Here is a 27140-nt window from a genome sequence, read left to right on the forward strand (position 1 = left end):
TTGGGAAGTCCAAATTGGCAACATATACAGTCCCTACCCAACAGTGGGCTCACAGTCTAAAAGGGGGAGGCGGAATTAGAACCCAAGCCCGGGGTTTTGCCGCCAGGCCGCACCGCTTCTCTACTCGCTCGTGCAAGAGGAAACTCGTCCGTGACGGATTCTGGGGAAATTCTCCCGCCCCGACAATCCCTAGAAAGTCGGAATTATTTCCATCTCGGGCCTCCAGTTGAGGCTCAAACGGGAATATTCATTCATTCATTCATTCAATGGTATTTATTGAGCGCTTCCTGTGTGCAGAGCACTGTACTAAGCGCTTGGGAAGGACAAGTCGGCAACATCTAGAGACGGTCCCTACCCGACGACGGGCTCACGGTCTAGAAGGGGGAGACGGACGACGAAATAAAACATGCGGACGGGGGTCAAGTCATCGGAACGCCTGCCCCCAAATCCCTCCTCTCCGTCCAAACTGCTCCGAAGGTCCTGGGTTCTAATCCCGGCTCCGCCACCTGTCTGCCGGGTGACCCCGGACAAGTCACTTCCCTTCTCTGGGCCTCAGTTCCCTCCTCTGTAAAATGGGGATGAAGACTGGGAGCCCCATTTGGGACAACCTGATAGCGTTGTGTCTTCCCCAGCGCTTAGAACAGCGCTTGGCACGTAGTAAGCGCCTAACAAATACCATTATTATTATCGTTATTATTATTATTATTTCTGGGCTTCAGTTCCCTCATCTGGAAAATGGGGATGGAGACCGTGAGCCCCACGGGGGGCAGGGACTGCGTCCAACCTGATTTGCTTAGCACAGTGGCACATAATAAGCGCTTAACGAATCCCACGATTATATTATAATAATAATAATAATAATGGCATTTATTAAGCGCTTACTATGCGCAAAGCACTGTTCTAGGCGCTGGGGAGGTTACAAGGTGATTAGGTGGTCCCACGGGGGGCTCCCAGTCTTCATCCCCATTTTACAGATGAGGGGACTGAGGCCCAGAGAAGTGAAGCGACAAGCCCAAAGTCACACAGCGGACAATTGGCGGAGTCGGGATTTGAACCCATGACCTCTGACTCCAAAGCCCGGGCTCTTTCCACTGAGCCACGCTGCTTCTCTATAATAGCATTGATTCAGCGCTTACTACGCGCAAAGCACTGTTCTAAGCGCTGGGGAGGTTACAAGGTGATTAGTTTGTCCCACGGGGGGCTCGCAGTCTTCATCCCCCATTTTCCAGATGAGGTCACTGAGGCACATTGTATCCCCCCAGCGCTTAGAACAGTGCTTTGCACATAGTAAGCGCTTAATAAATGCCGTCATTATTATTATTATTATTACAAGGTCATCGGGCTGTCCCCCATGGGGCTCATGGTCTTCCTCCCCATTTTCCAGATGAAGGAACTGAGGCCCAGAGAAGCGAGGCGACTTGCCCGAAGTCACCCAGCTGACAATCGGCGGAGCCGGGATTTGAACCCACGACCTCGGACTCCCAAGCCCGGGCTCTTTCCCCTGAGCCACGCTGATTATAATTATTAACGATTAAAAAGGGGAGTCGATCCCCGCTCTCCCTCCCGCTTAGTACGCTTAGCTGCCGAGAGAAGCGGCGCGGCTCAGTGGCCAGAGCGTCGGAGGTCGTGGGTTCGAATCCCGCCTCCGCCGCTTGTCAGCTGGGCGACCCTGGGCCAGTCGCTTCACTTCTCTGGGCCTCAGTCCCTTCATCTGGAAAATGGGGAGGAAGACCGTGAGCCCCATGGGGGACAGCCCGATGACCTTGTAATAATAATAATAATAATGACGGCATTTATTAAGCGCTTACTATGTGCAAAGCACTGTTCTAAGCGCTGGGGAGGTTACAAGGTGATCAGGTTTTCCCACGTGGGGCTCACAGTCTTCATCCCCGTTTTACAGATGAGGTAACTGAGGCTCCGAGAAGTTAAGCGGCCGGCCCAAGGCCACACAGCAGACTTGTGGTGGAGCCGGGATTCGAACCCGTGACCTCTGACTCCAAAGCCGGGGCTCTTGCCACTGAGCCACGCTGCTTCTCTATTGTTGTTGTGTCCCCAACGGCGCTTGGCACCCGGTAAGTGCTCAACAAATACCGTCGTTATTACGATTATTATTCTACCCCGGCGCTTAGTACAGAGTCAGGGCCCAACAAGGACGCCAGCGATTCTCGCCGAGACGAGCGGGCGAAGATGGAAACGTGACCCTCTTCATCATCATCATCAATCGCATTTATTGAGCGCTTACTATGTGCAGAGCACTGTACTAAGCGCTTGGGAAGTACAAATTGGCAACATATAGAGACGTCTTCAAGAACCCGTCTTCAAGCGACGGGTTCTAATGATGCACGGTTTCCACGGCAACCTATCCCCCCCCTTGCCAACCCCCGGCTCCTCTCATAATAAAAATAATAAGGATAATGATCCCGTGGCTGTAGAGGACGCCACCTCTTCACGCGCGTCAACTCGATCCCCGTCCTCGGATTTTTCCGTGACTCACCCAACCTGAAGCCGACGTTCTCTCTCCAAGCGTCCAGGCTCCTTTTTCCCCATCCCGTTTTAGCTCCCGACGCGCCCCGAGAGCCGAGGTTGGAAATCCGCCCCCTTCCCGTTGGCTCCGCGAGGATCCGAACCCCGGGAGAGGTGGCGCGGCCTAGTAGGAGGAGGTTCTCCTCCCGGCTCCGCCGCCTGTCCGTTGCGTGACCTTGGATGAGTCACTTACCTTCTCCGGGCCTCGGTTTCCTCAACTGGAAAATGGGGGGTAGAGAAGCAGCGTGGGAGAGGTGGAAAAATCCCAGGAAAGTCAAAGGGTCTGAATTCTAATCCCCGTTTCCCCCCCATCTGTCTGCTGTGTGACCTTGGATGAGTCACTTACCTTCTCTAGGCCTCGGTTTCCTCAACTGGAAAATGGGGGTTAGAGAAGCAGCGTGGGAGAGGTGGAAAGAGCCCAGGGGAGTCAGAGGATCTGGGTTCTAATCCCCGTTTCCCCCCACCTGTCTGCTGTGTGACCTTGGATGAGTCACTTACCTTCTCCGGGCCTCGGTTTCCTCAGCTGGAAAATGGGGGTTAGAGAAGCAGCGTGGGAGAGGTGGAAAGAGCCCAGGGGAGTCAGAGGGTCTGAATTCTAATCCCCGTTTCCCCCCACCTGTCTGCTGTGTGACCTTGGATGAGTCACTTACCTTCTCTAGGCCTCGGTTTCCTCAACTGGGAAATGGGGGTTAGGGAAGCAGCGTGGGAGAGGTGGAAAAAGCCCAGGAGAGTCAGAGGTCATGGGTTCTAATCCCTGTTTCCCCCCACCTGTCTGCTGTGTGACTTTGGGCGAGTCGCTTCACTTCTCTGGGCCTCAGTTTCCTCATCTGTAAAATGGGGATGAAGACTGTGAGCCCCGCGTGGGACACCCCGATGACTTTGGATCTCCCCCAGCGCTTAGAACAGTGCTTGGCACATAGCAAGCGCATAACAAATACCATCATTATTCTTCTTCTTCTTCTCTGGGCCTCAATTCCCTCATCTGTAAAATGGGGATGAAGACTGTGAGCCCCACGTGGGGCAACCTCATCACCTTGTAACCTCCCCCAGCGCTTAGACCAGTGCTTGGCACATAGTAAGCGCTTAACAATGTACATATGTATACATATATATATATATGGATATCCTGTAAATATGTACATACGTTTGTACATATTTATTACTCTATTTATTTATTTATTTATTTTACTTGTACATATCTATTCTATTTATTTTATTTTGTTAGTATGTTTGGTTTTGTTCTCCGTCTCCCCCTTTTAGACTGTGAGCCCACTGTTGGGTAGGGACTGTCTCTATATGTTGCCAACTTGTACTTCCCAAGCGCTTAGTCCAGTGCTCTGCGCACAGTAAGCGCTCAATAAATACGATTGATTGATTAACAAATACCATTATTATTATTATTATTAGCATTATTATGATGATGATGCGTGGTTCACCATCGCCACCTAGTGTCCATTTGCTGCAGCGGCGAGACGCCCCTGCGGAGGAGGAGCCCCCTGGTGGTGGTTTTTAAAATAACAATAATAATAATAATAATAATAATAATAATAATGATGGCATTTATTAAGCGCTTACTATGTGCAAAGCACTGTTCTAAGCGCTGGGGAACAGCGTGTCTCAGTCAAAAGAGCCTGGGTTTGGGGTCAGAGGTCATGGGTTCAAATAGCCCTGCCAATTGTCAGCTGGGTGACTTTGGGCAAGTCACTTCCCTTCTCTGGGCCTCAGTTCCCTCATCTGTAAAATGGGGATTTAGACTGCGAGCCCCCCGTGGGACAACCTGATCACCTTGTAACCTCTCCAGCGCTTAGAACAGTGCTTTGCACATAGTAAGCGCTTAATAAATGCCATTATTATTATTATTATCATTATTATTATTATTATTATTCTCCGGGCCTCAGTTCCCTCCTCTGTCAAATGGGGACGGAGACCGGTAGCCCCACGGGGGCCGGGGACTCCATCAGCTGGGATCCACCCCAGCGCTCAGTCCAGTGTCTTGCACACAGTAAGCGCTCAATCAATACGATTGAATGAATGAATGAACGAGTACCATTTTTTAAAAAAAAAACCCACCAAAAATGAAGAAATTTCCAAGTTTCCGTTGCCTTGGTAACACGAAATCGTCGGCTGGGGCCGTGTTTTGGATTTTAGATGGGATTTCTGTCCCTGGAATGATGATATCCTCCTACCGCCTTCTGGATAATAAGGAATTATTCGGTTACGCATCCAAACTCAAGGTATAAGAGGCGTTATCACGGTGTATAATTATCCCCGAGAGAGCTCCGCGAGAACAAATTGGACAGATGGAAAAGGAATCCATCAGTTGATGGTATTTATTGGGCGCTTACTGCGTGCGGGGCACGGTACTGAGCACCTGGGAGTCCCGGAGAGTAATAATAATAACAATAATAATAATAATAATAATGGTATTTGTTAAGCGCTTACTACGTGCAAAGCACTGTTCTGAGTGCTGGACGATAACTACCCTCGAGAACGGTCTGCATGGATTGGGAGGCCGCTCTGCATGTAGTAAGCGCAAGTCACTTCACTGGGCCTCAGTTCCCTCATCTGGAAAATGGGGATGAAGACTGTGAGCCCCACGTGGGACAACCTGATCACCTTGTAACCTCCCCGGCGCTTAGTACAGTGCTCTGCACGTAGTAAGCGCAAGTCACTTCACTTCTCTGGGCCTCAGTTCCCTCATCTGGAAAATGGGGATTAAAACTGTGAGCCCCACGCGGGACAACCTGATCACCTTGTAACGTCCCCAGCACTTAGAACAGTGCTCTGCACATAATAATGATAATAATAATAATAATAATGGCATTTGTTAAGCACTTACTATGTGCAAAGCACTGTTCTAAGCGCTGGGGGGATACAAGGTGATTAGGTTGTCCCACGGGGGGCTCACAGTCTTCATCCCCATTTGACAGATGAGGGAACTGAGGCTCAGAGAAGTGAAGTGACTTGCCCAAGGTCACACGGCTGACAAGTGGCGGGGTCGGGATTCGAACCCATGACCTCTGGCTCCCAAACCTGGGCTCTTTCCACTGAGCCACGCTGCTTCTCCGCATAGTCAGTGCAAGTCACTTCGCTTCTCTGGGCCTCAGTTCCCTCATCTGGAAAATGGGGATGAAGACTGTGAGCCCCCCGGGGGACAACCTCATCACCTTGTAACCTCCCCGGCGCTTAGAACAGTGCTTGGCACGTGGTAAGCGCAAGTCACTTAACTTCTCTGGGCCTCAGTTCCCTCATCTGGAAAATGGGGATGAAGACTGTGAGCCCCCCGGGGGACAACCTGATCACCTCGTAACCTCCCCGGCGCTTAGAACAGTGCTCTGCACATTGTAAGCGCAAGTCACTTCTTCACTTCTCTGGGCCTCAGTTCCCTCATCTGGAAAATGGGGATGAAGACTGTGAGCCCCCCGCGGGACAACCTGATCACCTGGTAACCTCCCCAGCGCTTAGAACAGTGCTTGGCACATAGTAAGCGCTTAATACCATCATTATTATTATTATTATTAATAAATGACATCGTTATTATTCTTATGATCTTGATTCTCCCCCAGCGCTTAGAACATAGCACTTAAGAACTATGAATAATATTAATAATAATAAATAGCATTGATTGATTGAAAGAGTGTCACCTCTTTGAGGGCTAGGCCCGCGTCCGCCAACTCTCCTGGACTCGCCCATCATCATCATCATCATCAATCGTATTTATTGAGCGCTTACTGTGTGCAGAGCACTGTACTAAGCGCTTGGGAAGTACAAGTTGGCAACATACATGACTGGAAGTACAAGTCGCCCAAGAGCTCTGCACGTAATAGACACTCAACAAACACTTTTTGGCGACTGTCACTTTCAGAAGCTCCGGGGCGTTGATCGTAGAGAAGCAGGGTGGCTCAGTGGGAAGAGCCCGGGCTTTGGAGTCCGAGGTCACGGGTTCGAATCCCAGCTCCGCCGTCAGCTGGGTGACTTTGGGCGAGTCACTTCACTTCTCTGGGCCTCAGTTCCCTCATCTGGAAAATGGGGATGAAGACTGTGAGCCCCCCGTGGGACAACCTCATCACCTGGTAACCTCCCCAGCGCTTAGCACAGTGCTTGGCACAGAGTAAGTGCTTAATAAATGCCATCATCATTATTATTATTTATTGAGCGCTTACTCTGACCTTCTGACTCCCTCTATCCCCTACGCCATGAAGAATCCAACTCCGCCAATTGTCAGCCGTGTGACTTTGGGCAAGTCACTTCTCTGTGCCTCAGTTCCCCCATCTGGAAAATGGGGATGAAGACTGTGAGCCCCCCGTGGGACCACCTCATCACCTGGTAACCTCCCCAGTGCTTAGAACGGTGCTTGGCACAGAGTAAGCGCTTAATAAATGCCATCATCATTATTATTATTATTATTTATTGAGCGCTTATTCTGACCTTCCAACTCCCTCTATCCCCTACGCCATGAAGAACCCGACTCCGCCAATTGTCAGCTGTGTGACTTTGGACAAGTCACTTCTCTGTGCCTCAGTTATCTCATCTGTAAAATGGGGGTGAAGACTGTGAGCCCCCCGTGGGACAACCTGATCACCTGGTAACCTCCTCAGCGCTTAGAACAGTGCTTGGCACAGAGTAAGCGCTTAATAAATGCCATCATCGTCATTATTATTTATTGAGCGCTTACTCTGACCTCCTGCCTCCCTCTATCCCCACACCACGAAGAACCCGAGTCCGCCAACCAACAGCTGTGCGACTTTGGGCAAGTCATTTCACTTCTCTGGGCCTCAGTGACCTCATCTGGAAAATGGGGATGAAGACTGTGAGCCCCCGGTGGGACCACCTCATCACCCGGTAACCTCCCCAGCGCTTAGAACAGTGTTCTGCACATAGTAAGCACCTAATAAATGTCATTATTATCATTATTATTATTATTATTAAGAACCCAGGTTCTAATGCCACCGGCCTGCTGGGTGACCTTGGGCCAGTCACTTCCCTTCTCCAGGCCTCAGTTCCCTCATCCGTCAAATGGGGATGGAGAGAGGGGTCGGGCCCCCTTCCCGAGGTCCCGCGGCCGGACCCGAGATCCAAACTCACGTCTCCCCCGTCCCCCACGCGCCCTCCACCAAGCCACCCCACCTTTCCTCGACTTACCACCCGTTCAGTCGTATTTATTGGGCGCCTACCGCGTACTAAGCAACCATCTTTGCCCACCCCTCGCTTTTCCCAGACCCCCTGGCTCCCGCCGCCCCCGACCCCGCGACCCGGCACAGACGAGCCGTGGACACTTCAAACGTTTTTAATTCTTCTCACTACCCGGAAAAAATCTGTGTTACAAAAATAGTCTGCAAGCCAGGAACGACCGAACGCACCAAAAAGAAAAACACCCCAAGAGACGTTTCCGCGCCACGCGGTGGGGGAGACCGGGGCCTGGGGACGGCCACCCTCCTCGTCGGGAATTCCGGCCGGAGCGGGAACGGGATCCGACGGGGAAAAGAGCCGAAGAGGGAGACGAGCGAAGCTAGGCCCAGTGGGCCGCTCTGGATAGACTAGACGCTCCCATCTTTGGGGGCGTCTGGTTTCCCACCTAGAAGCCGTCGGAGGGTATCGGGTCCCTCCCATCCCATCTCCCGATTCCTCCTCGAGTTAAGCTAGGCCTGGTGGGCCGCTCTGGATAGACTAGACGCTCCCATCTTTGGGGGCGTCTAGTTTCGCACCTAGAAGCCGCCCGAAGGTGCCGGCGGCCCCCCCATCTCCCGATTCCTCCTCAAGCTAGGCCCGGTGGGCCGCTCTGGATAGACTAGACGCTCCCATCTTTGGGGGCGTCTAGTTTCCCCCCAGAAGCCGTCCGAAGGTACCGGTGGCCCCCCCATCTCCCGATTCCTCCTCGAGTTAAGCTAGGCCTGGTGGGCCACTCTGGATAGACTAGACGCTCCCATCTTTGGGGGCATCTAGTTTCCCACCTAGAAGCCGTCGGAGGGTATCGGGACCCTCCCACCCCCTCTCCCGATTCCTCCTCAAGCTAGGCCTGGTGGGCCGCTCTGGATAGACTAGACGCTCCCATCTTTGGGGGCGTCTAGTTTCCCACCTAGAAGCCGTCGGAGGGTATCGGGACCCTCCCACCCCGTCTCCCGATTCCTCCTCAAGCTAGGCCTGGTGGGCTGCTCTGGATAGACTAGACGCTCCCATCTTTGGGGGCGTCTAGTTTCCCCCCTAGAAGCCGTCGGAGGGTATCGGGTCCCTCCCATCCCATCTCCCGATTCCTCCTCGAGTTAAGCTAGGCCCGGTGGGCCACTCTGGATAGACTAGACGCTCCCATCTTTGGGGGCATCTAGTTTCCCCCCTAGAAGCCTTCCGAAGATGCCGGCAGCCCCCCCATCTCCCGATTCCTCCTCGAGTTAAGCTAGGCCCGGTGGGCCGCTCTGGATAGACTAGACGCTCCCATCTTTGGGGGCGTCTAGTTTCCCCCCAGAAGCCGTCCGAAGGTGCCGGCGGCCCCCCAATCTCCCGATTCCTCCTCAAGCTAGGCCCGGTGGGCCGCTCTGGATAGACTAGACGCTCCCATCTTTGGGGGCGTCTAGTTTCCCACCTAGAAGCCGTCCGAAGGTGCCGGCGGCCCCCCCATCTCCCGATTCCTCCTCGAGCTAAGCTAGGCCCGGTGGGCCGCTCTGGATAGACTAGACGCTCCCATCTTTGGGGGCGTCTAGTTGCCCACCAAGAAGCCGTCGGAGGGTGCCGGGCCCCGCCATCTTCCAATTCCACCTCTCCCCGGGCCCAGGGAAATCACCGGGCCGGTCAGTGGTACTTATTGAGCGCTTCCTGCGTGCAGAGCACTGTACTGAACACTCGAGAGAGGGTGATCCAACAATCGGCAGGCGCTTTCCTCGCCCGTGACGAGCTTATCACGGCCTACGGGAGGAGGGTCTACGGCCTCGGCCCCCGGCCGGTCCGGGGGTCAGAGGAGCTGGGTTCTGATCCCGCCACCGCCGCCGCGTGCCTGCTGGGTGACCTAGGGCAAGCCACTTCACTTCTCTGGGCCTCACTTCATCCATTCAATCGTATTTACTGAGCGCTCGCACTGGACTAAACGCTTAGCATCGTACTAAGAAGCAGCGCGGCTCAGTGGAAAGAGCCCGGGCTGGGGAGTCGGCGGTCGTGGGTTCGAATCCCAGCCCTGCCGACTGTCAGCTGGGTGACTTTGGGCAAGTCGCTTCACTTCTCTGGGCCTCAGTTCCCCCATCTGTACAATGGGGATGAAGACTGTGAGCCCCCCGTGGGACCACCTGATCACCTTGTAACCTCCCCGGCGCTTAGAACAGTGCTTGGCACATAGTAAGCGCTTCATAAATGCCGTCATTATTATTATTATTACTAATTTACCTCATCTGTAAAATAGGGATGGAGACTGTGAGTCCCACGTGGGACAACCTGACGACCACGTATTCATTCAATGGTATTTACTGAGCGCTTACTGTGTGCAGAGCACTGTACTAAGCGCTTGGGAAGTACAAGTTGGCAACATAGACAGATGAGCAGCTTAGAACAGTGCTTGGCACATAGTAAGTGCTTCATAAATGCCGTCGTTATTATTATTTCTAATTTACCTCATCTGTAAAATGGGGATGGAGACCGTGAGCCCCACGTGGGACAACCCGACGACCTCGTATTCATTCATTCATTCAATCGTATTTACTGAGCGCTGTGTGCAGAGCACTGTACTAAGCGCTTGGGAAGTACAAGTTGGCAACGTAGAGAGACGGGCTGCTTAGAACAGTGCTTGGCACATAGTAAGCGCTTCATAAATGCCGTCATTATTATTATTACTAATTTGCCTCATCTGTAAAATGGGGATGGAGACCGTGAGCCCCACGTGGGACAACCTCGTATTCATTCATTCAATCGCATTTATTGAGCGCTTACTGTGTGCAGAGCACCGTACTAAGCGCTTGGGAAGTACAAGTTGGCAACGTAGAGAGATGGGCTGCTTAGAACAGTGCTTGGCACATAGTAAGCGCTTCATAAACGCCATCATTATTATTCTCTGGGCCCCAGTTACCTCACCCGTACAAGGGTATTGGGGGAGCTTAGGGAAGAAGCGGGAAGGGACCGAGGCTGGGAGCCAGAGGATCCGGGTTCTAATCCCGGCCCCGCCGCCTGTCTGCTGTGTGACCTTGGGCCAGTCACTTCACTGCTCTGTCCCTCGGCTCCCGCACCGGTAGAACGGGGATGAAGGACGGTGAAGGATCGGACGGTGTCCGAAGCGATGACCTGGTAATAATAATAATAATGATGATGGCATTTATTAAGCGCTTATTATGCGCACTGTTCTAAGCGCTTGTATCCACCCCGGCGTTCAGCACGATGCTTGCTGGCGCTTAACAAACACCATGAGGAGACGGAGGCGTCTTTTTCCCTCCCCGAGAGCCGGCGTTTGCGGGCCGGGAGCCGGATGGACCCGGGTTCTAATCCCACGTGCCTGTCGTGCGGCCTCGGTTTCCTCCTCTGTAAAATGGGGATATCCGATCCCTGTTCCCCCCTCCGCGTCCCGCCTGACGCCCTGGGGGCTCTCCCGGCGCTCAGTACAGTGCCCTTCGCCCCCGCGCCCCCCAAAAATCACATGCAGAAAGGGGGGCGTCCCCGGACCCGACCCCCGACCCCACCCCACCCCACAAAGGGAATTTCCCCGACGCCCCGGGGGGCGGTCAAGATGGCGCCGGTCGCGCTTCCGGATAATTTACAAAGCGGGAGGAAACGCGGGGGGCACGGGAGGGTTGGCGGGTTGCGGGGCTGTCTAGCCGGGGACGGGGGTTGAGGGGAGACCCTGTCAAAGATGGGGGGGTCGCCCTCGTTCCCCCCCCCCATCATCCAAACAGTCCAAGATGGCTGCTCTTCGCGCCTGAGAGAGCGAGAGAACGCCGTCCTCGGGGGATTTCTCTGAGGAAGGAGGCCCGGGCGACTCAAAATGGCCTCCGCCGCGGCCCCCAAATTCAGGATGGCCGCTCTTCGCGCCTCTCCGGCCGAGAGGACGCGAGAGAACGCCATCCTCGGGGGATTTCTCTGAGGAAAGGGCCTTGGGTGACTCAAAATGGACTCCGCCGCGGCCCCCAAATTCAAGATGGCCGCTCTTCGCGCCTCTCCGGCCGAGAGGACGCGAGAGAACGCCATCCTCAGGGGTTTCTCTGAGGAAAGTGCTTAATTAACTCACAATGGCCTCCGCCTTGGCCCCCAAATTCAAGATGGCTGCTCTTCGCGCCTCTCTGGCTGAGAGGATGCAAGAGAACGCCGTCCTCGAGATTTCTCTGAGGAAAGGGCCTTGGTGACTCAAAATGGCCTCCACCACGGCCCCCAAATTCAAGATGGCCGCTCTTCGTGCCTCTCTGGCTGAGAGGACGCGAGAGAACGCCACTCTCGGGGGATTTCTCTGAGGAAAGGGCCTTAGTGACTCAAAATGGCCTCCGCCGTGGCCCCGAAGTTCAAGATGGCTGCTCCTTGCGCCTCTTCGGCTGAGAGGACACGAAAGAACGCCATCCTCGGGGGATTTCTCTGAGGAAAGGGCCTTGGTGACTCAAAACGGCCTCCGCCGCGGCCCCCAACTTCAAGATGGCCACTCCTCGCGCCTCTCTGGCTGAGAGGACGCGAGAGAACGCCACCCTCGGGGGATTTCTCTGGGGATGGAGGCCTGGGTGACTCAAGATGGCTTCCAGCACGACCCCGAAATCCAAGATGGCCACTCTTCACGCCTCTCTGGCCGAGAGGATGCGAGAGAACGCCATCCTCGGGGGATTTCTCTGAGGAAAGGGCCTTGGTGATTCAAAATGGCCTCCGCCGTGGCCCCCAAATTCAAGAAGGCCGCTCTTCGCGCCTCTCTGGCTGAGAGGACACAAAAGAACGCCATCCTCGGGGGATTTCTCTGGGGATGGAGGCCCGGGTGACTCAAAATGGCTTCCGGCGCGACCCCGAAATCCAAGATGGCTGCTCCTCACACCTCTCCGGCTGAGAGGACGTGAGAGAACGCCATCCTCGGGGGATTTCTCTGAGGAAAGGGCCTTGGTGACTCAAAATGGCCTCCGCCGTGGCCCCCAAATTCAAGATGGCTACTCCTTGCGCCTCTCTGGCTTAGAGGACGTGAGAGAATGCCATCCTTGAGGGATTTCTCTGAGGAAAGGGCCTTAGTGACTCAAAATGGCCTCTGCCGCGGCCCCCAAATTCAAGATGGCCGCTCCTCGCGCCTCTCCGGCCGAGAGGACACGAAAGAACGCCATCCTCGGGGGATTTCTCTGAGGAAAGGGCCTCGGTGACTCAAAATGGCCCCCGCCGCGGCCCCCAAATTCAAGATGGCCGCTCCTCGCGCCTCTCCGGCGAGAGGACGCGAGAGAACGCCATCCTCGGGGGATTTCTCTTAGGAAAGGGCCTTAGTGACTCAAAATGGCCTCCGCCGCGGCCCCGAAATCCAAGATGGCCGCTCCTCGCGCCTCTCTGGCCGAGAGGACGCGAAAGAACGCCATCCTCGGGGGATTTCTCTGGGGATGGAGGCCTGGGTGACTCAAAATGACGAGACGGGACCGCCTCGCTCCCCAAAGGAGCAAGATGGCGGGGCGGCGGTCCCGGAGACGGGAAGCGGCTCCGGGCCGGGGAGAGGAGGCGGCGGCGGCGGCGGCGGGCGCGCGGGCCCGGTCAAGGCCCCCGGGGCCGCACGTGGACGCAGGCGTACTCGGAGGGCGGGCTGTCGTCCTTGGGCCCGGCCTTCTTGGCCTCCCTGTTGAGGTGGACCATGTCCAGGTCGGCGTAGGCCAGCGTGTCGTCCGCGGGCCGGGCCGGCGGCGGGCTGGGCTTCCCCTGGGGCAGGCTCAGGTCCGCGTACGTGATGTCGCTGTTCAGGTCTTGGGCGTCCGGCGCCTGGGCGGGCGGGGGGGACGGGAAGGGGGTCCTTCAGGGCGGGGAGCGGGGCCGCCGACTCTACTGGACGCTCCCAGGCGCCCAGTCCAGTGCTCCGCACACTCCACCACCCTACCGGGCTCTCCCACAGACAGGGCCCGCGCTTGGGGGTCGGGGAGCCTGGGTTCGAATCCCGCCCCCCGACTCCTGTCTGCTGGGTGACCCCGGGCCGGCCGCTTCACTTCTCTGGGCCTCGGCTCCCTCATCTGGAAAATGGGGATGAAGGCCGAGAGCCCCAAGGGGGACAACCTGATGACCCTGTATCTCCCTCAGCGCCTAGAACAGTGCTTGGCACGTAGTAAGCGCTTCACAAATACCATCATTATTATTATTATTGTTCTCCGGGCCTCACTTTCCTCATCTGGAAAATGGGGATGAAGGCCGCGAGCCCCAAGGGGGACCACCTGATGACCCCGTATCTCCCTCAGCGCTTAGAACAGTGCTTGGCACGTAGTAAGCGCTTCACCGATACCATCATTATTATTATTATTGTTCTCCGGGCCTCACTTTCCTCATCTGGAAAATGGGGATGAAGACCGCGAGCCCCACAGGGGGCCACCTGATGACCCTGTATCTCCTTCAGCGCTTAGAACAGTGCTTGGCACCTAGTAAGCGCTTCACCGATACCATCATTATTATTATTATTGTTCTCCGGGCCTCAGTTTCCTTATCTGGAAAACGGGGATGAAGACCGCGAGGCCCACGGGGGACAACCTGATGACCCCATATCCCCTCAGCGCTTAGAACAGCACTTGGCACGTAGTAAGCGCTTCACAAATACCATCATTATTATTATTATTATTGTTCTCCGGGCCTCACTTTCCTCATCTGGAAAATGGGGATGAAGGCCGCGAGCCTCACGGGGGACCACCTGATGACCCTGTATCTCCATCAGTGCTCAGAACAGCGCTTGGCACGTAGTAAGTGCTTCACAAATACCATCATTATTATTATTATTGTTCTCCAGGCCTCATTTTCCTCATCTGGAAAACGGGGATGAAGACCGCGAGCCCCATGGGGGGCCACCTGATGATCCTGCATCTCCCTCAGCGCTTAGAACAGTGTTTGGCACGTAGTAAGCACTTCACAAATACCATCATTATTATTATTATTGTTCTCTGGGGCTCAGTTACCTCATCTGGAAAATGGGGATGAAGACCGCGAGCCCCACGGGGGACCACCTGATGACCCCGTATTTCCCTCAGCGCTTAGAACAGTGCTTGGCACCTAGTAAGCGCTTCACAAATACCATCATTATTATTATTATTGTTCTCTGGGCCTCACTTTCCTCATCTGGAAAATGGGGATGAAGACCACGAGCCCCACGGGGGGCAACCTGACGCCCCCGTATCTCCCTCAGCGCTTAGAACAATGTTTTGTTTTGTCGTCAGTCTCCCCCTTCTAGACCGTGAGCCCGTTGTTGGGTCGGGACCGTCTCTCTAGGTTGCCGACTTGTACTTCCCAAGCGCTTAGTACAGTGCCCTGCCCATGGTAAGCGCTCAATAAATACGATCGGCTGAATGCTGGGCACATAGTAAGCGCTTCACAAATACCATCATTATCATTATTACTGTTCTCCGGCCCTCAGTTTCCTCATCTGGAAAACGGGGGTGAAGACCGTGAGTCCCCCGGGGGACGGCCTGATGACCTCGTATCTCCCTTGGCGCTTAGAAGAGTGCTCGGCACAATCAACCAATCAATCAATCGTATTTATTGAGCGCTTACTGTGTGCAGAGCACTGGGCTAAGCGCTTGGGAAGTCCAAGTTGGCAACATATAAGTTGGCACATAGTAAGCGCTCAATATTAGTCTTCTAGACTGTGAGCCCACTGTTGGGTAGGGACCGTCTCTGTATGTTGCCAACTTGGACTTGCCAAGCGCTTAGTACAGTGCTCTGCACGCAGTAAGCGCTCAATAAATACAATTGATTGATTGATTGATTAGTACAGTGCTCTGCTCACAGTAAGCGCTCAGTAAATACGACTGAATGAATGGATGAAATATTATTATTCTGGAGGAGGGTCAGGGGAGGACGGTACCTGGGAGACGTCTCTCGTGATCTTCTCGGGCTGGTGTAACCTGGACGGAGGAAGAGGAGGAGCTCATCATCAATCGAGCGCTTACTATGTGCACAGCACTGTACTAAGCGCTTGGGAAGGACAAACTGGCAACATACAGAGACAGCTCATCAGTGGCTCCCGGTTCGAGGTCCCCGGATTTGGGCGGGGAGGCCGGAGGGGGCTCCGGATGGAGCGCCGGGGTGGGGGTGCTCATCATCCCGACGCTCACTACAGTGCCGGGCCCGTAGCAAGCGCTTAACAGGCGCCGTCACGGTTATTTTTATCTTGGGATCGACAGCCCCCCGAGGGCGGGGATCGCGACTAGGAACTGCGCCGGACGCTCCCGAGCGCTCAGTCCAGCGCTCTGGACACCGTCAAGGGCAGGGACTGTGTCCCAGAGCGCTCAGTACAGTGGTCTGTAAACAGTCGGGGGGGGGGGTGGGGGGGCCTGTGGGTGTCACCCAGCCCGTCTCCAATACTTACCTTGTGGAAGACATGGACCCTTTAGCTGAAATAAAGAGAACAGAAATCAACGAGCCGAACCCCGGCTATTTGCTGAGCGCTTGCTCCGAACCCAACACTGTGCTAGGCGCTGCGACCGACACAAGGGAATCGGGTCAGACGCACACAGAAGGCAGCGGGGCCTAGTTAGCCCAAGCCTGGGCGCCATCCTCCCTCCCATCCTCCCCGGGCACATACGTTTATATCTGTAATCCGGCGCTTAGTACAGTCCCTGGCATCTAGCAAGTACCATCATTATTAAGAATACATTGATTTATTTACCTATTTCTATTCAGGTCCGCCTCCCCCTCTAGACCACCAGCTGGTCGTTGCAAGCGCTCAGCAAATACCATCGTTATTATGAATCCGTTGATTTATTTACCTTTTAGACTGTGAGCCCACTGTTGGGTCGGGACCGTCTCTAGATGTTGCCGACTTGGACTTCCCAAGCGCTTAGTACAGTGCTCTGCACACAGTAAGCGCTCAATAAATACGATTGATTTATTGACCTATTTCTATTCACGTCCGTCTCCCCCTCTAGACCGGCAGCTCGTCGTGGGCAGGAATGCGTCTGTTTGCTGCTCTCCCAGGCGCTCAGTACAGCGCTCCGCATGCAGTAGGCGCCCAATAAACACCACCGGCTGGCCGGCAGACCGTAAGTTTCTTGAGTACCGGCTCTACTGCACTGTACTCTCTCTTAAGCGCTCAGTACAGTGCCCTAAACCCAGTAGAGGCTCAATCAATCAATCAATCGTATTTATTGAGCGCTTACTGTGTGCAGAGCACTGTACTAAGCGCTTGGGAAGGACAAGTTGGCAACATATAGAGACTGGCTGGCAGACTGTCGCTTCCCTGCAGGCGGGGATCGTGCCTGGTAACTTTATTGGACTCCCCCAGGCGCTCAGCCCAGTGCTCCGCCCGTCAGCTCCCTGAGAGCAGGGAAGAATAATAATGTTGGCATTTGTTAAGCGCTTACTATGTGCCAAGCACTGTTCTAAGCGCTGGGGGAAACACGAGGAAATGAGGTTGTCCCACGGGGGGCTCACGGCCTTCATCCCCGTTTTCCAGATGAGGGAACTGAGGCACAGAGACGTGAAGTGACTTGCCCAAGGTCATCATCATCATCAATCGTATTTATTGAGCGCTTACTATGTGCAGAGCACTGTACTAAGCGCTTGGGAAGTACAAATTGGCAACATATGGAGACGGTCCCTGCCCAACAGTGGGCTCACAGTCTAAAAGGTCACACGGCAGACATGTGGGGGAGGCGGGATCACGTCTTCTCCGCTGTACAGGACTCCCCCGGGTCCAGCGCCCCGCTCCCGGGAGGCGCTCAGTAAGTCCGTTGGCTGGGAGGGTGGGGAGGGGCGTCTCCCCCGCCCTACCTTTCCTGTGGTTGAGGCGGACGGCGTAGACGGCGGCGACGAGCAGGGCGGAGAGGAGCGCGCACACCGAGCTCACCACGATCAGCACCGGAGACGACGGGCCGGGACCCCCTGCTCCTCCACACCGGCGGGAAGCGGAATCGGGAAGCGGGAATCGGGAAGCGGGAAGCGGGATGGAAGAGGAGGGATCGCCCCCCGGGCTCGTCACCCCAATCCCACCCAACCCACCCCTGCCTCGCTCCCACCTCCCTCCCGCCCGGCCCCGTGGCTCAGTGGGAAAAGCCCGGGCTTTGGAGTCCGAGGTCCTGGGTTCAAATCCCGGCTCCACCACTTGTCAACTGTGTGACTCTGGGCAAGTCATTTCACTTCTCTGGGCCTCAGTTCCCTCATCGGGAAAATGGGGATTAAGACCGGACAGCCTTGTATCCTTCCCCAGCGCTTGGAACGGTGCTTTGCACATAGTAAGCGCTTAGCAAATGCCATCATCATTATTATTATTACTACATATTCTATTTATTTTATTTTGTTAATATGTTTGGTTCTGTTGTCTGTCTCCCCCTTCTAGACTGTTGGGTAGGGACCGTCTCTATGTGTTGCCAACTTGTACTTCCCAAGCGCTTAGTACAGTGCTCTGCACACAGTAAGCGCTCAATAAATGACTGAATGAATGAACCCGATCACCTTGTAACCTCCCCGGCGCTTAGAACAGTGCTTTGCACATAGTAAGCGCTTAATAAACGCTATCATTATCATTATTCCAGACTGCGAGCCCGCTGTCGGGTAGGGGCTGCCTCTGTACGCTGCCGACTTGTCCTTCCCAAGCGCTTAGTCCAGCGCTCTGCACGCAGGAGGAGCTCAATAAGTAGGACTGAATGAAGGAACTCCCCTCCTCTGAGTCCCAAGCCGCCCTGCTTCTCTGCTTGCAGACGGGGATGGCGAGCGTGGGTCCCCCCGACCTGGCCGGGGCCGCTCACCCGGGGGTCCGGCGCGGGCGTCGTCGGCGGACACGGGGCGGAGGGTGAGGCTGGCCCGGGCGGGGGGCTGCCCGTCGTGCTCCACCAGGCAAGTCAGCTGGGTGGGGGTCCTCAGGGCCGAGGCGTTGAGTTGCAGGGGGCTCTCCAGGCTGAAGGTGCCGTCCTTGTTCTCGCGGGGCCGGGCGGGACCCCCGCCGCCGCCGCCGCCGATGCCCGGGCCGGTGCCCGTGCCGTTCTCCAGCCAGCTGACGCGCACGGCGGCGGGGTAGAAGCGGCTCGCCAGGCAGGTGACCGTCAGGGGCGGCGGGGACCCCTCCCCGGGCGGCGGGGCGCGGGGGCCGGCCGTCTGCCGCACGGACACCTCGGGGGGCACTGCCACCGGACCCCGACACGCCCCGCGGGCTGAGGGGCGGGAGGCGGGGGGCCACCGCCAACCCCTGCCCCCCGGGGAGGAGGAGGATGGGGGGACCGCCACCCTGGGCCCAGGAAGAGGGGGACTGGGAGATGCCCCGGGGAAGGACTGTCCTTTCCAAGCACTCGGTCCAGTGCTCTGCGCACTGTCGGGGCTAATAGATACCATTGAAAGGATGGATGAATGATTTGGGGGGTCCCTGAGGGGTGGGGGAAGGAGAGGGAGACCCCCAGGAAGAAGGGGACTGGGAGATGCCCCGGGCAAGGGGGCGCTGGGAGGAGAGGATTGTCTCTCTTCTGTTGAACTGTCCTTTCCAAGTGCTCAGTCCAGTGCTCTGCGCACTGTCAGGGCTCAATAGGTACCGTTGAATGGATGGATGAATGATTTGGGGGGCCCCTGAGGGGTGGGAGGGGAGGAAGGAGAGACCACCAGGAAGAGGGGGACTGGGAGATGCCCCTGGGAAGGGGGCGCTGGGAGGAGAGCCCTATGGTGGGTAGGGATTGTCTCTCTCCTGTTGAACTGTCCTTTCCAAGCGCTCAGTCCAGTGCTCTGCACACTGTCGGGGCTCCGTAAATACCACTGAATGGATGAATGAATGATTTGGGGGGCCCTGGAGGGGTGGAGGTGGGGGGAGAGAGACGCCCAGGAAGAGGGGGACTGGGAGATGCCCCGGGGAAAGGGGGCGCTGGGAGGAGAGGATTGTCTCTCTCCTGTTGAAGTGTCCTTTCCAAGTGCTCAGTCCAGTGCTCTGCACACTGTTGGGGCTCCATAGATACCATTGAATGGATGGATGAATGATTGGGGGGGGCAGGAGGTGAAAGGGAGGGGTACAGAGGTGTTTTTTGGGGGGAGGGTGTGAGTTTGGGGGGTAGGGGGAGGGACCGGAAGTTGTGGGCGGGGTCGGGAGGGGGGGAGGCCGTGTGGGCGGAACCAGAAGTTGTGGGTGGGGAAGAGGGAGGGATGTGATGGGCGGGGCCAGGGACCGGAAATTGTGGGTGGGGCGGGACCGGAAGTTGGGGGCAGGGTCAGGGGTGGGGGTGTGGGTGGGGGCCAGAGGCGTGGGCGGGGCCAGGGGCTTGGGCGGGGCAGAGAGCAGGATGGTGTGGGCGAGGGTGGGACCGGAGGTTCTGGGTGGGGTCAGGAGGGGGAGGGCATGTGGGGGGGGCGGAAGTTGTGGGCGGGGCAAAGGGAGGGGCTTTGGGGGCGGGGTCAGGGGCGGGACCGGAAGCTGTGGGGAAGAGGGGGTGGTGGTGATGGGCTGTGGGCGGAGTCAGGGGCGGGACCGGAAGTTGTGGGCGGGGTCAGGGGTGGGGCCTGAAGTTGTGGGCGTGGTCATGGACGGAACAGGAAGCTGTGGGCGTGGCCATCGTGAGTGATGGGGGAAGTGGGCGGGGCCAGAGGTTGTGGACCAAAGGGAGGGACACTGTGGGTGGGGACAGGAGGGGCGGCGGGGTTGTGGGCGTGGCCTTGGGCGGGACCGGATGTTGTGGGAATGACGGGGCCGATCCGGAAATTGTGAGCGGGGCCCTGGTGGGTGATGAGGTGTGGGCGGGGCAAAGGGGGGGAGTTGTGGGTGGGTTCAAGGGAGGGACGGGGGAGATGTGGGAAACTGTGAGCCCGTTGTTGGGTCGGGAATGTCTCTATAGGTTGCCAGCTTGGGTTTCCCAAGCGCTTAGTCCAGTGCTCTGCACACAGTAAGCGCTCAATAAATATGACTGACTGAATGAATGGTAGGGGTCAGGAGCAGAAGCTGTGGGCGGGGTCAGGGGCGGGGTCGGAAGTTGTGGGAGGGACCAGGGGTGGGTGATGAGAGGGGGCGGGGCCAACAGGCAGGTGATTAGGTGTGGGCGGGGCCAGTAAGGGCAGGACATTGAGGGCCTGGTCAAGGGAGGGGGCAGGATTTGTGGGCAGGGCCATCGGGTGGGTGATTGAATTTGGGCGTGGCCGGGTGGGTCAGGGAATTGTGGGCGGGGCCATAAGGCAGGTGATGAGTTCATAATAAATAATAATAATAATAATAATAATAATAATAATAATGATGACATTTGCTAAGCGCTTACCGTGTGCAAAGCACCGTTCTAAGCACTGGGGGGGGGGGAATACAAGCAGCGTGGCTCAGTGGATAGAGCCTGGGCTTGGGAGCCAGGGGTCATGGGTTCTAATCCTGCCTCCGCCACTTGTCTGCTGTGTGACTTTGGGCAAGTCACTTCACTTCTCTGTGCCTCAGTTCCCTCATCTGGAAAATGGGGATGAAGACTGTGAGCCCCTTGTGGGACAACCTGATCACCTTGTATCCCCCCCAGTGCTTAGAACAGTGCTTGGCACACAGAGCCTGGCCTCTGATTGGCTGGGCGGTGGGTGGGCGTGGCCGAGCGGTGGGCGGAACTCACTTCGGAAAGTACGGGGCAGGACAGCTGTTGGGTAGGGACTGTCTCTATATGTTGCCAACTTGTACTTCCCAAGCGCTTAGTACAGTGCTCTGCACACAGTAAGTGCTCAATAAATACGATTGATTGACAGCGGGGGCAGAAGTGGGCGGGGCCCGCCTCTAGCTGGGAGGTGATTGGGCGTGGCCGAGTGGGTGGGCGGGGCTTGCAGGTGGGCGAGCCTGACCTCCGATTGGCTGGGTGGTGAGTGGGCGTGGCCGAGTGGGTGGGCGGGGCTTGCATGTGGGCAAGCCTGGCCTCTGATTGGTTGGGAGGTGAGTGGGCGTGGCCCAGTGGTGGGTGGAACTCGCTTTGTGGAGGATGGAGCAGGTCGATGGGGCGGGGCCGGAAGTGGATGGGGCCTGTTTCTGATTGGCTGGGCAGCATGTGGGCGTGGCCCAGCGGTGGAGAGGGTGGGGCAGGTCGACAGGGCGGAGCCCACTGTTGGGTAGGGACTGTCTCTAGATGTTGCCGTCTTGTACCTCCCAAGCGCTTAGTACAGTGCTCTGCACACAGTAAGTGCTCAATAAATATGATTGATTGATTGATTGACAGCGGGGGCAGAAGTGGGCGGGGCCCGTCTCTGGCTGGGCGGTGATTGGGTGTGGCCGAGCGGGTGGGCGGGGCTTGAGGGTGGGCAAGCCTGACCTCTAATTGGTTGGGAGGTGAGTGGGCGTGGCCCAGTGGTGGGCAGAACTCGCTCCGTAGAGGGTGGGGCAGGTCGATGGGGTGGGGAAGGTCGATGGGGCGGGGTGGGGTGGGGAAGGTCGATGGGGCGGGGTGGGGCGGGGCAGGTCGATGGGGTGGGGCCAGAAGTGGATGGGGCCCATTTCTGATTGGCTGGGCAGTGTGTGGGCGTGGCCCAGCGGTGGGCGGGACTCGCTTCGGCGAGGGTGGGGCAGGTCGGCGGGGGCGGAGCCGGAAGTGGGCGTGGCCCGTCTCTGATTGGCTGGGTGGTGTGTGGGCGTGGCCCAGCGGTGGAGAGGGTGGGGCAGGTCGACAGGGCGGAGCCCACTGGTGGATAGGGACTGGCTCTAGATGTTGCCACCTTGTACCTCCCAAGCGCTTAGCCCAGTGCTCTGCACCCAGTAAGCGCTCAATAAATACGATTGATTGATTGATTGATCGAGGGGACGTGTCCGAGCGCCGGGCGGGACTCACCTCGGAGGGTGTGGGAGAGGTTGGCGGAGCCGCGCAGGGGGTCCTGGAGCGTGCTGTGCGCCACCTCGCAGATGACCTGCGAGCGGACGTCGTCGGCGGCCAGGCGCACGCGCACCGTGCTGGACACGGCGTAGGCCACGCCCTCCCCGCCGCTGGGGGCCACCCGCGCGGGGGCCGCCGGGAGCTGGTTGCCGTTCTTGAACCACGTGAGGCGGATGGCGCGCGGGGAGAAGCCGGACGCCCGGCACGTGAACGCCCCCTCCTGGCCGGGCAGCAGCCGGCCCGCCGGGGCCGTCACCACCGGAAGTGACGGACGCGCTGGGGAGGGAGGGGGGGAGAGGAGAGACGCGCGGTGACGTCACGCGTCGTGACGCCGTACGTCGTGACGTCACGCGGCGTCAGGCGACGTCTGCCCTTGCCCTCACGCCCGCCATCCCCCTGCCGCAGATCTACCTTCAATCAATCAATCAATCAATCGTATTTATTGAGCGCTCACTGTGTGCAGAGCACTGTACTAAGCGCTTGGGAAGTACAAGTTGGCAACATATAGAGACAAACATATATACACATAAGTGGCGGAGCTTAAGAGTAGACTTTACACCCTTTCCCTGCCGCAGATCTCCACCCCCCCCCCCAACCACGCCATTCCCCTGCCGTGGATCCTCCAGGGTCAATCCATCAATCAATCAATCAATCAATCGTATTGATTGAGCGCTTACTGTGTGCAGAGCACTGGACTAAGCGCTTGGGAAGTCCAAGGCGGCAACGTATACAGTCAATCAATCGTATTTATTGAGCGCTTACTGTGTGCAGAGCACTGGACTAAGCGCTTGGGAAGTCCAAGTCGGCAACATATAGAGACAGTCAATCAATCAATCAATCGTATTCATTGAGCGCTTACTGTGTGCAGAGCACTGGACTAAGCGCTTGGGAAGTCCAAGTTGGCAACATATAGAGATGGTCAATCAAATAATCAATCAGTCGTATTTACTGAGCACTTACTGTGTGCAGAGCACTGGACTACGCGCTTGGGAAGTCCAAGTTGGCAACATATAGAGATGGTCAATCAAATAATCAGTCGTATTTATTGAGCGCTTACTGTGTGCAGAGCACTGTACTAAGCGCTTGGGAAGTCCAAGTCGGCAACATATAGAGACAGTCAATCAATCAATCAATCGTATTCATTGAGCGCTTACTGTGTGCAGAGCACTGGACTAAGCGCTTGGGAAGTACAAGTCGGCAACATATATAGTCAATCAATCAATCGGATTTATTGAGCACTTACTGTGTGCAGAGCACTGTGCTAAGCGCTTGGGAAGTCCAAGTTGGCAACATCTAGAGACGGTCCCTACCCAACAGTGGGCTCACAGTCTCATTCATTCATTCATTCAATCGTATTTCTTGAGCGCTTACTGTGTGCAGAGCCCTGTCCTAAGCTCTTGGGAAGTCCGAGCTGGGGGTCACTCACCGCTCACGGTCAGCTCCGTGCCGCCCCCGGAGCGGAACTCCACGTCGACGGGGCTCCCCCGGCGGAACCGGACGCAGTAGTAGACGCCGGCGTCGGCGGGGGCGATGGCCCGGAGGCGGACGGAGAAGTCCAGCTCGGCCCCGGAGCGGGGCAGGGTGGCCGGGGTCACCCTTGGGAAGGAGCCTTCCTTGAAGTTGTAGATCTCCCAGCGGTGGGTCCCGTTACCCCGGTACCAGCGGACCGGGCCGGGGGGCACCAGGGCCGTCAGCGTGCAGTTGAGGGTGACCGTCTCCCCCGCCGCCGCCGACACCGGGCCCGCCGGCTGCCTCACCTCCAGCTCCGCCGCCTCCTCCGCCCCGCCGCCGCCTCCTGAGGATGACAGGCATGCATTCGGTCGATCAATCAATCAATCGTATTTATTGAGCGCTTACTGTGTGCAGAGCACTGGACTACGCGCTTGGGAAGTCCAAGTTGGCAACAGAGACCGTCAATCAATCAATCAATCAATCGTATTTATTGAGTGCTTACTGTGTGCGGAGCACTGGACTAAGCGCTTGGGAAGTCCAAGTTGGCAACATAGAGAGACAAACATATATACACACAAGTGTTTGGTTTTGTTTTTATGGTATTTATTAAGTGCTTACTATGTGCCAGGCACTGTACTAAGCCCTGGGGTAAATACAAGCAAATCAGGTTGGACACAGTCCCTGTCATCATCATCATCAATCGTATTTATTGAGCGCTTACTGTGTGCAGGGCACTGTACTAAGCGCTTGGGAAGTACAAATTGGCAACCTATAGAGACAGTCCCTACCCACCAGTGGGCTCACAGTCTAAAAGGGGGAGACAGAGAACAAAACCAAACATACTAAGAAAATAAAATAGAATAGATATGTACAAATAAAATAAATAAATAAATAAATAAATAGAGTAATAAATATGCACAAACATATATACATATATACAGGCAACAGATAGAGACAATCAATCAATCGTATTTATTGAGCGCTTACTGTGTGCAGAGCACTGGACTAAGCGCTTGGGAAGTCCACGTTGGCAACATATACAATCAATCAATCAATCGTATTTATTGAGCGCTTACTGTGTGCGGAGCACTGGACTAAGCGCTTGGGAAGTCCAAGTTGGCAACATATAGAGACAGTCCCTACCCAACAGTGGGCTCACAGTCTAAAAGGGGGAGACAGAGAACAAAACCAAACATACTAAGAAAATAAAATAAATAGAATAGATATGTACAAATAAAATAAATAAATAAATAAATAGAGTAATAAATATGTACAAACATATATACATATATATAGGCAACAGATAGAGACAGTCAATCAATCAATCAATCAGTCGTATTTATTGAGCGCTTACTGTGTGCAGAGCACTGGATTAAGCGCTTGGGAAGTCCAAGTTGGCAACATATACAATCAATCAATCAGTCGTATTTATTGAGCGCTTACTGTGTGCGGAGCACTGGACTAAGCGCTTGGGAAGTCCAAGCTGGCAACATAAAGAGACAAACATATATACACACAAGTGTTTTTGTTTTTATGGCACTTATTAAGTGCTTACTATGTGCCAGGCACTGTACTAAGCCCTGGGGTAAATACAAGCAAATCAGGTTGGACACAGTCCCTGTCATCATCATCATCAATCGTATTTATTGAGCGCTTACTATGTGCAGAGCACTGTACTAAGCGCTTGGGAAGTACAAATTGGCAACCTATAGAGACAGTCCCTACCCACCAGTGGGCTCACAGTCTAAAAGGGGGAGACAGAGAACAAAACCAAACATACTAAGAAAATAAAATAGAATAGATATGTACAAATAAAATAAATAAATAAATAAATAGAGTAATAAATATGCACAAACATATATACATATATACAGGCAACAGATAGAGACAATCAATCGTATTTATTGAGCGCTTACTGTGTGCAGAGCACTGGACTAAGCGCTTGGGAAGTCCAAGTTGGCAACATATACAATCAATCAATCAATCGTATTTATTGAGCGCTTACTGTGTGCGGAGCACTGGACTAAGCGCTTGGGAAGTCCAAGTTGGCAACATAGAGAGACAAACATATACACACACAAGTGTTTGTTTTTGTTTTTATGGTATTTATTAAGTGCTTACTATGTGCCAGGCACTGTACTAAGCCCTGGGGTAAACACAAGCAAATCAGGTTGGACACAGTCCCTGTCATCATCATCATCATCATCATCAATCGTATTTATTGAGCGCTTACTGTGTGCGGAGCACTGTACTAAGCGCTTGGGAAGTACAAATTGGCAACATATAGAGACAGTCCCTACCCAACAGTGGGCTCACAGTCTAAAAGGGGGGAGACAGAGAACAAAACCAAACATACGAACAAAATAAAATAAAAAGTGGCGGAGCTTAAGAGAGTAGACTTCACACCCCTTCCCTGCCGCAGATCTCCACCCCCCCCAACCACGCCACTCCCCTGCCGTGGATCCTCCAGGGTCAATCCATCAATCAATCAATCAATCGTATTTATTGAGCGCTTACTGTGTGCAGAGCACTGGACTAAGCGCTTGGGAAGTACAAGTTGGCAACAGAGACGGTCAATCAATCAATTGTATTTATTGAGTGCTTACTGTGTGCAGAGCACTGGACTAAGCGCTTGGGAAGTCCAAGCTGGCAACATATACAATCAATCAATCAATCAATTGTATTTATTGAGCGCTTACTGTGTGCAGAGCACTGGACTAAGCGCTTGGGAAGTCCAAGTCGGCAACATCTAGAGATGGTCCCTACCCAACAACGGGCTCACAGCCTAGAAGGGGGAGACGGACGGCAAAACTAAACATGTGGACGGGTGTCAAGTCATTAGAATAAATAGAAGTAAAGCTAGATAATAATAATAATAGTAATGATAGCATTTATTAAGCGCTAAGCATTTAAGCTAGATAATAATAATAATAGTAATGATGGCATTTATGAAGAGGTCATGGGTTCAAATCCTGGCTCCACCACTTGTCAGCTGTGTGACTTTGGGCGAGTCACTTCACTTCTCTGCACCTCAGTGACCTCATCTGGAAAATGGGGATGAAGACTGTGAGCCCCCGGAGGGACAACCTGATCCCCTTGTAACCTCCCCAGCGCTTAGAACAGTGCTTTGCACATAGTTCTCCCCCTTCTAGACCGTGAGCCTGTTGTTGGGTAGGGACCGTCTCTATATGTTGCCCACTTGTACTTCCCAAGCGCTTAGTCCAGTGCTCTGCACACAGGAAGCGCTCAATAAATACGGTTGAATGAATGAACGGAAGCCAA

General features: G+C 55.1%; 1 protein-coding gene across 1 annotated transcript in view; it reads right to left on the reverse strand.

Moving 5' to 3' along the window:
* Positions 1-11189: 11189 nt before the first annotated feature.
* The window catches only part of LOC119931724 (tyrosine-protein phosphatase non-receptor type substrate 1-like), a 31252-nt gene continuing 15301 nt past the window's right edge, over positions 11190-27140 (reverse strand). The window contains exons 2-8 of the mRNA XM_038750595.1: positions 23833-24201; positions 22365-22682; positions 18366-18737; positions 17392-17502; positions 15989-16013; positions 15485-15524; positions 11190-13407 (exon numbers count right to left, since the gene is read on the reverse strand). Of these exons, the coding sequence (XP_038606523.1) occupies positions 13186-13407; positions 15485-15524; positions 15989-16013; positions 17392-17502; positions 18366-18737; positions 22365-22682; positions 23833-24201 (1457 nt within the window). The 3' untranslated portion in view covers positions 11190-13185. The remainder of the gene's footprint in view (positions 13408-15484; positions 15525-15988; positions 16014-17391; positions 17503-18365; positions 18738-22364; positions 22683-23832; positions 24202-27140) is intronic.

This window comes from Tachyglossus aculeatus, chromosome 8, assembly GCF_015852505.1.
Source record: "Tachyglossus aculeatus isolate mTacAcu1 chromosome 8, mTacAcu1.pri, whole genome shotgun sequence".
In the NCBI taxonomy this organism is placed as follows: domain Eukaryota; kingdom Metazoa; phylum Chordata; class Mammalia; order Monotremata; family Tachyglossidae; genus Tachyglossus; species Tachyglossus aculeatus.